At 39.3% G+C, this 15,885-nt stretch overlaps 1 protein-coding gene across 1 annotated transcript; it reads left to right on the top strand.

Annotated features, from left to right (window-relative positions):
* The first annotated feature begins 6,222 nt into the window (after window positions 1-6,222).
* Window positions 6,223-15,746, top strand: prkacbb (protein kinase, cAMP-dependent, catalytic, beta b). The gene is made up of 10 exons (XM_008334345.3): window positions 6,223-6,666; window positions 10,963-11,024; window positions 11,115-11,243; window positions 11,578-11,676; window positions 11,762-11,844; window positions 12,085-12,211; window positions 12,300-12,395; window positions 12,510-12,632; window positions 12,753-12,917; window positions 14,219-15,746. Exons 1-10 carry the CDS (start codon window positions 6,621-6,623, stop codon window positions 14,342-14,344), a joined length of 1,056 nt encoding a protein of 351 aa, XP_008332567.1. The 5' UTR covers window positions 6,223-6,620; the 3' UTR covers window positions 14,345-15,746.
* Window positions 15,747-15,885: the final 139 nt, after the last annotated feature.

Raw genomic sequence — 15,885 nt, forward strand, 5'->3', positions numbered from 1 at the left:
TTTTTGTACTTTTTGCTTTCAGATGGAAACAGCTGCTTGTGTTTAAAATGCAGGGTTGGTTAAAAGCAGAGAGACTCAACCATGTAGTCCACATGTAGACCAGAAAACCAAAATCATCAGCTAAAAATGTGCAGGAGCTACGAACACCAGAACTGGATCAAGTTTCTAAAAAAATCAAAATCATCTCATGAAAATGTGAATTTATGCATTTAAAAAATAATCTATTTAACCTGATTTAGAGCAGTACAGAATCCCTGCGACCCCTGGTCTGTGGGACTTCTGCAGACAAATGAAAGCACCATGCAACCATTAACCTAAAACTGACAAAAAATAATGATGAATAAATGTCCTCTATGATGGATTACCTAGCCGGAGCAGGCCTCTTGATGTTGAATGTCACAGCACTTGGAAATGAACTGAAACCAATAGCTGTCTGGGAGGTGGAAAAAGTGCATTCATCAATCTAAAAACATATGGACAAGAGTCAAAGAGGTAAAAGGTCAAATGCTCAAAAGTGGTGGAGGCTTGTCTTGTGAGATGTATGAGGAGGTGTCAATGGGTTTCCACCGCCTGCATTATATTGCATAGTCTTAACCTCTGAGAGTAACTTATTCAGAACTGCAGCTCGGCTACGAGGGAGCAGAGTGAGCCCTGTGGTTCCATCCTTTCTAGTAAAACCATACACGAGTAACAACAGGGCAGTTGTTGTGACCGTCTCATATAGCCGGTGCCGTAAATGGTTATGACCACTGTCATGTCTTATCGGTTGTAGCATGACACAGATTTCACAGCATGCCTACTTAGGTTTAATTTTATCACAGTCCAGTGAATTCACTGTTTGCCCTGCTTTGAAGGATTTATGTCCCAGCCAACTCCCCGTCCAGTCGTCACACAGTTGGGCTTATGACGGTCCCACAAGTGCAAAGACAGTGGATGGAAACAGATGACTTGAGGGTAGCGCTCAGTCAGGGCGGGGAAGGCAGACATTTAAAAGAGCTTACTGCTGTAGCTTTCACTCTGGCTTTGATTGTCTCTGCTTTGATCTGGTTTGGGGCGGCCATGTTGTGCAGTGTTATCCTCCCATAATCTCTGCCATCCCTCAAACACTGCAGTGGGAAAGACACTGACTGAGATCCTCAGCCCCGGCCAATATTGTCACCTTTCACAGAGAGCATGAATAACTTTATCTATGAATATAAACCGGAGACAGTTCTTCTGAGGGGAGCATGGAATACATTTAAAGTCTGTCAAGCAGAAAAACAATACAGTAATTTGAAATGGAATATACTGTCGACGAGGGCCGTTTTTTTTTTTTTTTTTTTTTTTGTGCTGTTCTTCCTATTTAGATTCATGTGCACGCTGTTTTGGTAATGAACCAGGCTCACAGTTAATCAAATGCATCACATTACCTTCCACTCAGCAACTGAAACAGAGCAAATCAGAGAGGCTTGTTCTCATTTCTGTCAGATAAAGAAAAGAAAGAAAGAAAGAAAGAAAGAAAGAAAAATAGAAAGAAACAAACAAACAAAGAAAGAAAGAAAGAAAGAAAGAAACAAAGAAAGAAAGAAAGAAAGAAAGAAAGAAAAGTTTTCTCTGGGGTGCAGTGTGTGCATGTGTGTGGTGGTGGGGGGTCAAGTGCTTGCACTAAAGCGGAACATCAAAAGAATTTTGCGCATCTTTCCCAAATTAGCTGCCTGACCAACTGTCTGAGCTCCTCTAGACCATCCTCTGTAGAAATACATTATCTTGTGGTTATGAAATTATAGGTATTTATGTTGTGCTGCACCACCGAGCCTGACACAGAACAAAAAAAGGGAGGCACAAAGGAGGCTTAGTCCGTTGAATGGAAGCTGAGCAGAGAAAAGCCCTGCTGGTCTTCAGATCAACGTTCCCATGCAGACATACCATATGATACCACTTGATGTCTACGTAGGGCTCACCCACTTTGGAACTAATACAGGAACCCGGCCGCAAACACGAGCCCTGATATTTGACAGCTAGGGCATGTTCTGCGTAATCACAGCTCATGTTGCGGGTCAAGTTTACAGCTTAATAACAACAGAAAATGAAATACATGTAAGTTATATTATTGGAGTTTAAGCCCTCTGCAACAGGTCACTTGAGCTTCATTGCCAGGTCCAAGGCACATAAGAAATATATTCACCGCCAGAGCTGCCACGGCCGTTGACAACATTTGGAAGCCTTTCAAGATTCGTATCACCTGCATGTCGTTAAACCATGAACGCTCGCTAACCGCATGAGCTACGGTAAAGACAGGACCTACATCACGTTGAAACATCTGATAGGTCTGCAGCAATCCTCCTTCTTCTTCTTCCTGTTGTTGTGTTTCTGTTGGGGTTTTTTTATCTTAATTACATAAACAAATGCATGATTAAAAGTTGTACCCAAGCTCGGTGCCAGCTGTTTGAGGCGAGCTGACACAGCTGTATACATGTGTCTTTGCACACTAAATCAAATGTCCCATTGTGCTCATCTGGAATGAATTAGGCCGTGGGAGGGAGGAGGACCTCCAGGCTTTGATATACAGAGAAGGAAATGGGTAATGTCCTGGAACCACATTCAACATCCTAATAAGAGCTGGTGACTGATAAGACAGAGATAAACAGATCATCGCTGCCTGCCTCCGTGCCATCTCCTCTCTCTCTTTAAGCTTCAGCTTATACAGTCAAGAACAGCACCAATATCAATAAATGACTGTATAAACAAGGGGCCGGGATCTGCATCTTTCCTCAAGATTCCAAAGTCTGAAACTACTTTCCAATAAGTGGTATCAGACCTCTGGGCCCAATAGTACATTACATCAGTACATTAATCAGTTTGATCTCCTTTTGGAACACTACAATAGATTATGTTTAGCAGTAAACATTTCCCTGCAGCCAAGGCCAAACACACATTGTGCGACCCCCTCCCGACCCCCACTAAAATATAACAGCCCTGAGGTTTAGGCGACATCTACTTTGAGGATTTTAGTAGCCCTTAAACAAATGGCCGCAGACAGCTGTCTGCAACAATGCTGTTGGTTTGAATTCCGAGTGTGAAAAAAAAGAAAAAAAAGAATTAAGGATCCAGTGACAACCAGAAGCTTGATAGCTGCAAATATCACACTTCTCATTCTCTATAAATTCACTTGATGGCCTATGGAGGAAAGCACTTCAGCACTAACCACTGGAGCAAAGTTGGTCAGTAGCCAACAGAGGAAATCTGCGGTTTTACTCGGCAGCTCCTGTGTGAATGTGTAGTAGGGTGTGTCGAAAATACAGTCACTCTGCGCAGTGTTTCAACTGCCTCGACAAATAAAGGCCAAAGATTGTGCTTACGTTAAAAGTATTTCTTGCACTAACCACTTTTCAGGGGAACAATGTAATTTTACAATTGTAGTCGTGGTTAAATATAGCTTAGAGCGTCACGATGCAGAGAGAAAATTGCAACATGGTCGTGCATGCAGCTCCTAACAGCGAGGGTTAGAAAACGGGATAAGATATGGTTTTTCATTCATTTGAGGGCATAAAATTCCCTTTGAAGAGCAGCCCAGTCTGTTTGCAGAGAACATAAAATTCCAAGAGTGGCTGGTCAGTTGGTATAAACATGACATGCTGTTTGTTGGAAAGAAAGAGGAGGAACGAGAAAACATAACAAGTGAAAACAGATGAATGTCATATTCAATAAACAACCATCCTCTCTTTGGGGACTCAAGTATAATTTTAGATTTTTAAAAAATAAATGAAGCACTACATTTTACTCTCTGGGAAAAATCCCACGGACAATTTTGGATACTGAAGTATTTTTTTCCCCCTCCTGCATCGACATTCCACAGCTCCACCAGGACACAGTAGACCAAAAGTTAATCTTTATTAGGAGAAATGCTGAAATCACCAAGTAGACAACCAGATTGCTTACATCAGCCAAATCTCCAGATTACCCAGTTACATCATCTGAACAGAAAATAGTTAAGTGAAAGCAACTGACTTCAATTAAGAAAATAAATGAAATTAAGTCCCTGAGAATGTGGCCTAGAAAAAAAAGACTGTTCAGAGAACAGGAGTAGAGGACGTTGACTGCATGAATCGTTTGACAGAGATCTGCTGCCCTCTTGTGTACTTCATCATTATATCAGCTACTAGATAAAACTCGTCGGATTCTTTGTCTAACATGTTAAACACATCATAGGACATTCTTGACATAACTCTTAAGTATTGTATTGCAAATAACCCTCAAAGTTAGTATTTTTTATTCTGCACCTTAAAGTACAAAATTTCAAAAACAAAACACACGTCCCTGAATCAGAATTAGTTGAGTACAACTAAAGTGAGCAGAAGTACCAGCAGTTTTACTTGTACCAGGGTTAAACACAAAATCCACATGTAGTGAGGGAGTGAAGCAGAATCTTTGCTGTGAAAACATATCTATCTATCGTTACACCTGTTGTTACACCAGTAGCGACTTAAATAATTCTGGTTGTGCAAAATAATTGGTGTTGCATGTTGAGAAAACAAACAGTTTTAAGTTTTGTATTTTTCTAAGTGCTATGAGTTTGGACAAACTGTTTTGCCTTGACTGGCACGATTTCGGGGGGAAAAAAGTATTTACTGTAAACAGACACAGCACAGATTATAGATTTGGCTTTGACTACACAAAGAAAACAGCTTGTCTCTCTTTCGTAGTCTTCTTTCTGTCTTCTAAATAATGTTCGTATAGAGAGATAGTAAAGATCAACTGCATAGCAGAGATATTTATAGTGATATTATTGGTTGCATTCAGCATTAACTGACATGTGCCACGTGTCTCACTTCGAATGGTTAAATTTAAATTTAAATTAAAGAACTGTGAATAATAATGCAATACGTTTAAATATGTGGACTATATCTGATTTTGTCTACAAGGACGAAACGTGAAAAACACACACAGAATACATTTGAATGCCTATTGCAATTTTTGGGGGGCCTTTTTCATCAGCAGCAGCAGTATCTGGTGTCTGTTAAACACTGTTGCTATAGCAACCATAATTGTGAAGTTACGTGTTGACTGACATTTTTACATCCTCCATTTTGTAAGATGTCAGAATATCAGTGGAAACGCTGCCAGATGTAGTGATATATTTGTGCAACCTGCCCTTGTTTCAAGTGTTTTCTTCATGATTGGCTGTTTGGAGTTTTGTATTGTATTTATTTTACCTTTCTGTTTGTTATTGATTGTAAATGGTTTGGATATAAAAGTACAATTATCTACTATGACCAACCTACCTTTAACAAATGGCTTATATTTGTTTTATGTCAACTAATTTAGCAATTTAATTAGTTTTTTTCTAAATGTTGTATAAATTGTGCATGGTATGTTTCAGATTTATTCAATTGAAAATGTAAATGTGAAAATATGAATTTTCCCCACGTACCACTAGAGAGCATGGTACGCGTACCACAGTTTGAGAACCACTGATCTACAAGGTTTAGTGTAGAGCCTGCAGAGTGGCTGGGTGGGATTTATCTACTACTGTATGGTGGTTGACCATCAGTCTCAGGTTTTATCACCTTTGTGAATCACAATTGCTGTGATTTTATATGATGTTTTTATTATTATTATTATTGTCAGTTGGAATACATGTCTTTGATATGTATTTTCCGCAGTGTAACCTCCAATATGGCAGCTGGACCATGTACACAAGGTGGTGACAGTTTTTGTCTTTATTTTATTTTTTACAAAATCAAACATATATATGATGCGTATACACAAATACAAGTCTTGTCCTGATATCTGACGGAGCTGCTGACTGCACGAGGAATTGTCTTTTTAATGCAAATAAGTCAAGGACAAAGCTTACGGAATACCATTTTTAATTATTTGTACAAGTATTTGATCCTTAGGATGTGGGTGGATAAGAAAGATTTAGGAACCAAATCTGGGTTTCAACAAAGAGGACTAATTTGGTGTCTTCAACAGCCACAATTGACTATTCCGGGAATAATTTTCTGCGTCTGCCACTGTTCTACTACACAACTACATAGATTCATCTATTAACCGGCACACTGTGTATGTTTTGAAGCATATGCATCCATTTTTAAATATTTCATATATTATACATGTATATTAATATACATGCCTATGTAGAATAGCAAATGAGCCCCCTCCTATGGCTAAGACAAGAATTGCAGGTATAATTTAATAAGTTGTGTCTGTGGGATATTTCTTCAATTAAAAAAAGATTCCCAGACATTCGTGTGAGTCTTGACCCAGTCTCCGGCCATGACTGCTTTTACCGTACCGTGAGTGTAGTTAAGCCAGGGGAGGGCTGTTGGAGGAGGGGGAGTGAGAGGCTGAAGTGACCGCTAGCTTCATGACACACGAAGGCACAGGCGTTCCCAGCGAGAGCTGAAATCTTTCAGGTTGAAGAAGAAGGAGAGATAGAGGGAGAGTGAGGGGGGCTCCTGGGAGGGACGGTAGAGTGTATCTGCTAGCTGGAGTTTATCTACGAAATTTTCTTTTTTTTTATTTTTTATTTAGTTGTTATTTTTGTAAAGGGCTTGGGAAGATCATCCATAGGAGGGTTATAGCTGTAGCCACCGCCATCTCCTCTAAATCGGAGCGGCCGCCGTGTCTTCCACACCATGGGGAACGCAGCCACAGCAAAGAAGGGCAACGAGCTAGAGAGCGGTGAGTCCGGCTGCTGTTTGGCCATAGCGGCATTTTGTGTCTTTATTTCAGCGTGTGACACTTAACAGATCCACCGTGATGTAGTTAGCTACTATGTTGTTACACTTATCGCTGTCCTATCTGACTGCTATATTACAGCGGGGGAGGGCCATCCGTCATCTTCTGTACAGTTATCCCACCACCTGCAGGTATTCGACAGTATGTTGACGTTGGGGAACAACCACGTCAAAACACATTTTGGTGCATAATTTCCTCAGCAAATGTATAAATACAGAGAGAGAAAAGAACCAGGGTAGTGAAGCTAGCATAAAGAAGACCCCACGGATGTTGTGGTTCTTTTAGGCTACAAGGGGGTGGGGAAGTTGAACGTTGAGTTGACAGTGTTAGCAAGATATGAACGCATATTTCAGAGTCGTGAATGGAACGTTTATCGACCAAACCGACATGTCGATTATTTAACACCTTTAATTGTAGGTTGTTTGCATGACAGCTGGAGCAGAGGGCGGATCAAGCTGGATGACCAGCTAGCCCGCTAACTTTAGCAGTGAGGGGGATTAGCCCTCAGAAGGCCCCTATCATTTCACAGCCTCCTGATAGTGGTAGTGGTTGCTGTGAAGGCCTGTGCATAAACACACGTAGACGATAAGCCAGAAGTCGCCCTGCTTATTAAAATAAATGAAGCAGGGCTACAATATAAAGACTCCAATAAAACAAAAGTCGACTGAGTTCTGAAATAACTTACTTTAGTTGAAAAAATAGGTTGGCAAAATCAAGTACGGTAATTTCATTATGCTGTTTTGGCCTGTTTTTTTCTACCTATCTGAAAAAAAACCCACAAATGTGTTATATAGGAATAGGACAACGCCTGCCATAGTCCAAAGGACACATGGAAGATTACCATAGAGTGCCCCACTGGTAATAGTGCAGTTTGTCAATAGTGCATACATCAGGAAATAAGTCCTTGTGTCTTTGTTGTGAGTTGTCCAAAAAACAAGTTTAGTTTGCATGTAGAGTATCATATAAAAATATAGGGAAAAAGTATGAGTGAAAATATGATTGGATGACTTGCTATTGCTTTTCACTGTTGATGACATCTGCCAATTCAGAACTATATAATGTCCATCATGATGTGTGCATTGGTGTTAGGCTACCATTGGACAAGCCAGCTTGCAACTGCACACTGTGTCCATCGCGTGTCCCTACATTTGTTGTTACGTTTGTTCCGTTTAAGTTGAAAACAATGCATAGCATTAACAACCATTTAAACCATAACAGTTGACTGAGATGATCTGAAGAGTTGCAAGATCAGGCCACCACAGAAACACAAGTCATGGCTTGATGTTGATAATTATTATATATTATTATTATCTCAAAAGATCACAGGTGTTCAGTTATATTTTATTCCTGCCCTACATTGCTGAAACTTTTGCAAGTTACAAGAAAGCTAAACATTTCCATTCAAGGCCCCACTTTGTAGCCTTTTTCATCCCTGCTGGTTTGTAATTCATTTACATAACTGTTCTGTAATGTTTTTGAAATATGTTGTCTCTTTTTTAAATAAAATAGCATATGTATTTCCTGGTAGTTATATGAAATTGTCAGACTTGGCCACTTAAACAGCCCAAACCGTTCGAAAGGGTTTCAAAGTAAATTGATTGATATGTGGAAAGATTTTGTTGCCATCTGTCATAACAATCACCACACCATTTTGCTATATGTTTAGTTCTAGCCTCTTTTTCACACCAGCGCAGCAGACTGCGAGACAAAAACCTGGCGAAAACGATGTTAAATTTCCAGCAATAAGCTGCAAACTCATGAATAGTTGTTATAAATACCTAATAAGTATGACCTGCAGGCATTGTGGGGCTGTTTCTGCTTAAGCTTCGCTGCTACATTTGATTCCCAGCTTCAATAAACAAAGAGTCTCTCTGTGCAGCACCCAGACCAAATATGGTGAAGATATGACAAATGCCTTCTTTCCATTCATAAAACTAAGAGCTACTACCATCTTCCTAGCATACGCATGCAGTCACACAATCACACGCTCAAATTGTGTCACTTGTGTTTATTTAGACCTCATTTATAGCCTGGCTGTGGTAAATGTTCACAGCGGCTCACTTCTCACACTTCTCATCTTGTCATGGACTGAAGCAGCTTGTCATCAGACCTTCGTCAGAGGATAAGGGGTATTACAAGCTTTGAAATGTTTGACGTAACTCGGCCTAGACCATCGTTGCCTTGCACTCTGTGTGCAGAAGGTTATCACCAAGCATCACATGCAATTAACAATCCTGCAGATTATGTGTTAAAGCTGAAAATTTTGTATTGATTTTTCTTACACCTTCTGCCATACTGTGAATCTTACAAGTTAGCCCCTTGTTCTGAGAGCTTGTCCACTACAGTCACCCACATTCACAGCGTTAAAAACATGCAGAACCATCTGTGTTCATTTATGCACTCAATTTGTTTAAAGTACTGTCACTTTATGAGTCAGGCACAATGTTCCTCTGTAATTTATTGACTTGTTGAGAGAGACCAGGCAGGAAGGGTGAACAGTGCCAATTTAAGACTTTGAGCAGACAACGATGATCAGATTAGCAATAGCTTCCATTGATGCTAGGCGTTTGTCTCTGATGCTCTGATGATCCAGATATTTTGGACTGTGGCTAACTGTAAACCTTTTAAAGCTGACATCTTGCCCTGAGCAGTGGATTTGTCTGTGGGCTACCTACTCTGAGAAGTTGACCCGGTTACCAACAGTGGTGTTTGTACTCCAGACTACCTGTGTTTACCCCACAGAGCTACCGTCAGTTGTCATTTGCTGGGTCAGTTAAAACAGCACCAACAGAGTTACACCGTGGTAGATATAGCAGTTGCCACCATGATACCCACTTTGTCTCTCTGTGTCCAACAGAGGCACACATTATAGTTATTCTTATCTAGAGTTTAATTATTTGTGAGAAAAGTTTACCCACCTATGTTTAGGCCAGTAGTTCCCAACTTTTTTGGCCTTTGACCCCTTTTTGACAAGTTTCTGGTGACCCAAATTATGGTGGTTTCTTTTTGTGTAGAATTTTTTTTTGATCATAAAAGTGAAAGAATATAGTTGTTTTAGTTTGTGGTGTTTTTAACCATAATTTTAAAAAGTTAATAATAGTTTAAAAAAAAGTTTTTTTTATTAGAAAAAGTGTCAAATTAGTTTATTACTGACTTACTGTGCAGTAGACTTTGGTCATTGATGTGGATAACATGACCTAAACCTTTTATTTACTATTCTTTTAAAGGCCGCTTTTCTAATATGTATATATAAAATAGCAGTATGCTTTATGTATACAAAATCATTGTTTTATTCTTATTATCTTGTGTCATGTGTTGAGTCTGACCCATCTTGCATGAATAAATGCCAACCACATGGCTTCTTTTTATTACATTCTTTCTCTGATTTACAAAAGAGTGTGTGTTTTCTCCAATTTCCCAGGGTGATGGTTCGACTCTTTTTTTTTTTCTTCATTCTTGTTGCTTGAAACCACCACATTATGCTTCATGTTTGTTGACGTGGGTTATATTTGTCCTTATGTACATGAACTCTATATCTGTCTTTTCTCTTCCTGTGTCATCCTATCCGTGTGGGTGATTGATCCTGCAAAACGTTGGTGATCAATAGAGACTTTTGGTATGCTCACCCCCCAAAAGATGACCCGAATGGCAAAAATGGCATCTTCCTTGTTGTGAAGAACAGCTTGTTGTGCTTGCTTTTTGATGTGTGCTTTGATAATAAGTCAGTGTTTTTGTCATCCACACACTTTCTCAATCTGGATATCTGCTGCCTGCTGTGTTTTCCATACATTGGTTTGTTTCTGCTTACCATTCCTATGCTGTGTTTGATGGTTTTTCCTGTAATTCATATGAAGTGATGCACAAGACATTCAGCACAGACCTTTACCTGAATTTGTGGCATAGCTTAAAGATTACATTTCCTGAGTGTCTTGGCTTGTATCACTACTCTGCCTGTCTTGGACCTTGCTGTCTTGTGTTTGTGTTTGGTTTTACCTCTAGAACAATGTATGTGATAATTACAATAATATCCAGATGAGAGTTAACACCCCACCAGCCCCCATTTTTCATCTGCATCAATAAACAATTTAATTTTCCATGTACCTCCTTATATTGTGATAGAGTTTGATCTTAGCAGTGACATCTAAAACCAGAGTGATTCTTCCTGCGTATGAGTATGTTGCAGGATGTGGCTCATCCATGCTCCTGGTATCTTACTTTGTACTTTTGTTTCTTCTTTAGTGAAAGAGTTTCTAGCCAAAGCCAAAGAAGATTTCTTACGGAAATGGGAATGTCCACCACAGGTGAGGAATTGTGATAAAACCCAACATGGCATTTAAAGTGGTTTTGTTTTTTTTCTACAAACGGTGGGGTTTTTTTGTTTGTTTTTACAGAGCACAACGTGCCTAGATGACTTTGACAGATTAAAGACACTGGGTACCGGCTCATTTGGAAGAGTGATGCTGGTGAAACACAAAGGAACAGAGCAATACTTTGCCATGAAAATACTGGATAAGCAGAAGGTCAGTTTAAACTAACTTTTTATTGTTGGAATGATTGAATTTGGGGAATGTTCTGCACTTATTTGTCCTAGGATAAAGATCATCACTGGCATTACTTTGCCTCTGATTGGTTGTGATGATCTTTTACCCAGCAAAAAAGCATGCAGACACAATGTGATTATGAGGAATAGCTGCAGCTAAATTTTTGCATTTATTTGACGATGAAGTCGGGACTTCATAAAATGATTTGGACGCTTAATAGGTAGGCCTTGGTTGTGTAGCGTTAGTCCTGTTGCTTCAACCTCCCTTCTGTCCTCCTCATGGAAGATGTTGCTGAATGTTTTCCCTTTACCAGGTGGTGAAACTCAAGCAAATAGAACATACATTAAATGAGAAGAGGATATTACAGGCAGTGAGCTTCCCCTTTCTTGTCAAACTTGAGTACGCATTCAAGGTATGTGGTACATCGACTTCAAGCGTTTGAATTGAAACATCTTAATTATGTGGCAGAAGTGTTTGAGTGCATTTTCTTCATGTAGGACAACTCCAATTTGTACATGGTGATGGAGTATGTTCCTGGCGGAGAGATGTTTTCACACCTAAGACGAATTGGAAGGTTCAGGTGAGTATTTCAGATAACCAGATTATAGATTATTAGCCGTGTCTGTGGGGAAATCTGTCCTGGAGTAGTGCATACCTGAATACCAGGTAAACCTTGTGGCAAGAGTCACAAGGAAAGGTAAACAGGGGAGACAAGCCTTTATTATTGATGTAGAGAACCTGACCTGAGAGCATCTCTGGGTCAAAGGTCAGCCTAAAGCTTTTGATTGTCGGTTTTCATTCGGCCCTTTTTCTCTTACAGTGAACCACATGCAAGATTTTATGCTGCTCAAATAGTGCTGACGTTTGAGTACCTCCATTCACTAGATCTCATATACAGAGATCTGAAACCTGAGAACCTTCTCATCGATCATCACGGCTACATCCAGGTAGACTGAACTGTCATACAATAATCTGATGTGTAACCACATATGACTTTTATTTTGTGTATTTATTTTATGGATACTTGGCCTTCAGGTGACAGACTTCGGATTTGCCAAGAGGGTAAAAGGCAGGACTTGGACATTGTGTGGGACACCGGAGTACCTGGCACCTGAAATCATCCTCAGCAAAGTAAGCAGAAGTTTTAACCCAGAAAGAAAAGAAAAACTCAAACATAGACAGAAGTTGTTTTATTTATTCACCACTGAGTTTATATTGCACCTGATGTATTTTTGTTCATTTCAGGGCTACAACAAAGCTGTGGACTGGTGGGCCCTGGGAGTTCTCATCTATGAAATGGCAGCTGGTTATCCCCCGTTCTTTGCAGACCAACCGATTCAAATATACGAGAAGATAGTGTCCGGAAAGGCGAATAGAAATAACATTTGTTTTTAAAACTAGTATTTTCTTTTTACCATTTCTCCTTTGAGATACAATTTTGAATGTTTAACAAAAAAAAACTCTTGCTTCTGGATGTCCGCTGTCTAGGTCCGGTTCCCTTCCCACTTCAGCTCTGACTTGAAGGATCTGCTGAGAAACCTGCTGCAGGTGGATCTGACCAAACGCTACGGCAACCTGAAGAACGGTGTCAATGACATTAAAGGGCACAAGTGGTTCGCCACAACAGACTGGATCGCAATCTACGAGAGAAAGGCAAGAAAACACTCTGCAGTGACACCAAACTTCACTTAACAGTCTCTGTGGGGAAAAAGAAAAACAAAAAAACAAGTTAATTAAATATCGATTTGCCTGTATTGATTTTCGGTTGGTTAAACATTCCGAGCTAAGATTATGTCATAGTAGTTTTTTTCTCTGAAATATATCTAAGTATGTATTCATCAAACATTGTATTCTGGTTGCACAGCTGCATTTGTGTTTGGAGGTCATTTTGTTTTGTATGGTTAACAGACATTTCACGTCTGGCTGCTCAGTGTTTTTCCATTTGAGAATCCACTTGGAAACAACTGAGGTGCCGGCTGTGGGGCATCAGTATCACATGTCAGTTTGCTGGACCACAATAGTTGTGCAGTCCTTTTGACTTCAGTGCAGACATTTTGCTCAAAGTTGATCTTCATTATTATTTTTATTTTGTAAAACCAAATGAGCATTAAATGATTATTTGTTTTTAAATCAATACCACCTTCTTGTCTAGTGTATTCACTTTCATCACACACAGGTTTACAATAGTTTTTGTTTTGCCCCTTTCTTCCTTTCATTTTTTCCAATGAGGACCAGACAATAGTTAACATATTACTGACAGTCTTGGATGCTTTAGAGTTGACAGTATCACAACAACACAACATAATGACGCTGTAATAAAACACTAATTCAAGTTAAATGTCCTACAGAGAGTAAACTGTAAATGTAAACAAAAGCCACACTTCGTTATAAACCTCAGTGTTGACATCATGTTTACAGTACAGAAAAAAAATGTGGGAAGACATAAAGGGAATTCGTAGCAAGCTATTCAGTGTTAAGTGGCAGACATATTGACGAAATATTGACAAAATATATAGTATAAAATTAGAGTTAGTCTGCCTCAGCAGAGCGTGCATTGTAATAAACGGCCAAAACATCAGATGCTGAAAGGATGTGTCCTGGTGGTGTAACAACAGGGATTGTAACACCCAGAACTAAAATAAATGCTAAAATAATTTGGACGATCATTGAATCGTAAGACAAGATGTTTTGCAATTCAAACAAAAACAATCCCACATTGTTTTTACGTTATCATCTGACAACACTCAAGCTGTTAACCTTCGTTGTATTTTTAATGCTCTTCACATCAGTTCTTGTCATTTTTGTAATATATTTTGACAGAGCTGGGATTCAGAGCTCTGCCCTCTGGGAGATGTCGGCTTCACTTCTCTGTCTCTCCACATTTTCCTGACGTGCAGGGGAGACATTAACGTGAAAGCTGTCAGTTACATAATGTTCTGCTCTCACTGTTGCAGGTGGAAGCCCCTTTCATACCAAAGTGCAGAGGCCCAGGGGACACCAGCAACTTTGACGACTACGAAGAAGAGGAGATCCGTGTTTCCGTAACAGAAAAATGTGCTAAAGAGTTTGCAGAGTTTTAGGACACGGGAACATGGATAAATCAGGGAAATAAAGGGGATCGATCTTTGCACTCTTCTATAGACTTGGGATGGAGCAGAGACCATCATCAGTTTTTTCAGATCCACATTGTCCCTTCATTCCACGGGGGCTGTATGAGGTCGCCATGATCCATGGGTGCCGATAACCTCTCACTGTCACTCACACCTGTGTAAAAAAGCAGACACATCACCGTTTTTGTTTTTCTTTCTTGTTTTTGTACGTACCAACTGTGTGGTTCTTTCTTTCTTCCTTTTTTTTTTACACTGATGTAGTTAACTTTGGATGGTGTTACTCCTATTAAAATGGGATTTTTTTTTTCAGTTCACGAGGAAAAACTGAGAACAAAGGCCAACAATAGTCCACATATTGTAGTTGACTCGGACACAGTCACTCGGGGTCGAAGGGTTTTTCCTTCAAGTTTTCAGCAGAGTAAGTTAGATGGTCTGTTACAGGTCCACGTCATTTTGGCTACTGTCAAGTGCTGGCCAGCTTTCGGAGGTAGTGTTCGTCCTATGTGCATATTTGTCAGTTTTGTAAGACATTCGAACATGTCCAGTGTTTAAAGCATGACCAAATTTAAAATACTGGGTAACACAGAAAGAGAGGTCTGTTCCTTTCTTTGCTTTTTGCCTTAGATCCCTCCAAAAAAAGAAACATCCACCCCCACTTGTCTTGTTGATATTCTGACCTAGGCACAACAAGCCATCAGATGAAGTTGTTACATTAGTAAAAATGCAGCTCTTACGATTTTGTTTCATTCTTTTGGTCTGTTAGTTACGTGTGAAGTTTGTCTTTTGGTATATTTTTGTCACTGTGTCCTCTAACAGTTTGGTCCTATTGTTCCTTGATTTCAGGTCTGCTTTTAAAGACCTGACTTTAAGAATCTGTGGGACAATATGACTTCATTCAAATCAAAAGTGTAAAGTGAAATCCTATTAAGGATTTTTATTGAGTGTAATGTTTTATTTGAAAAGATTGGTGTGAATAGTGTTGTGGCGTTGTGCCTCAACCTTTGTTAGTGATTCTTTAAAAAAAAGTACAGAGTTTATTATGTATTTAATGGAGGATATATTCAAATCTTAAGAAAGGGGGATGAAAAATAGCATTTTGCCATATTTTCCCAGCTACCACTCCAAGCAAATTGTTACTTCATTCTTATCAAAGAATGTGGATTTACAGTGTAGGTATAGGTATACCTACTTGATTTCAGGCTTGATTTCAAGGTACAGTGTTCCTCATCACAAACTGTCTAAAATAAAACTTCTTTCTATCACATGTAACCCTGTTATTGTTAAGCTCATTACATTATACGTATATGCATTGTTTCATATGTTCTTATTTATACACATTAGAGATGCTAATAAATTTTATTTTTAAAAGTGTCATAATTGTCCTCACTATTTTTATTCTTATTTTGGAAAATAATTAGATCAATTTGACATTATTTCTATGCTGATACCTTTTTTCACATTTTAGAAATAACTCATTCTAAAAAAAAAAAGTTAAAATACCACCCAGGTGG

The sequence above is a fragment of the Cynoglossus semilaevis genome, chromosome 20 (assembly GCF_000523025.1).
Source record: "Cynoglossus semilaevis isolate Cse_v1.0 chromosome 20, Cse_v1.0, whole genome shotgun sequence".
NCBI lineage: Eukaryota > Metazoa > Chordata > Actinopteri > Pleuronectiformes > Cynoglossidae > Cynoglossus > Cynoglossus semilaevis.

Excerpts from the sequence above, each read along its gene's own strand:
- prkacbb (XM_008334345.3), top strand. The coding sequence starts at position 6,621 with ATGGGGAACGCAGCCACAGCAAAGAAGGGCAACGAGCTAGAGAGCG. Across the intron at positions 12,396-12,509 it reads CTGAAATCATCCTCAGCAAA|GGCTACAACAAAGCTGTGGA; the intron begins GTAAGCAGAAGT and ends TGTTCATTTCAG. Across the intron at positions 12,918-14,218 it reads TCGCAATCTACGAGAGAAAG|GTGGAAGCCCCTTTCATACC; the intron begins GCAAGAAAACAC and ends TCACTGTTGCAG.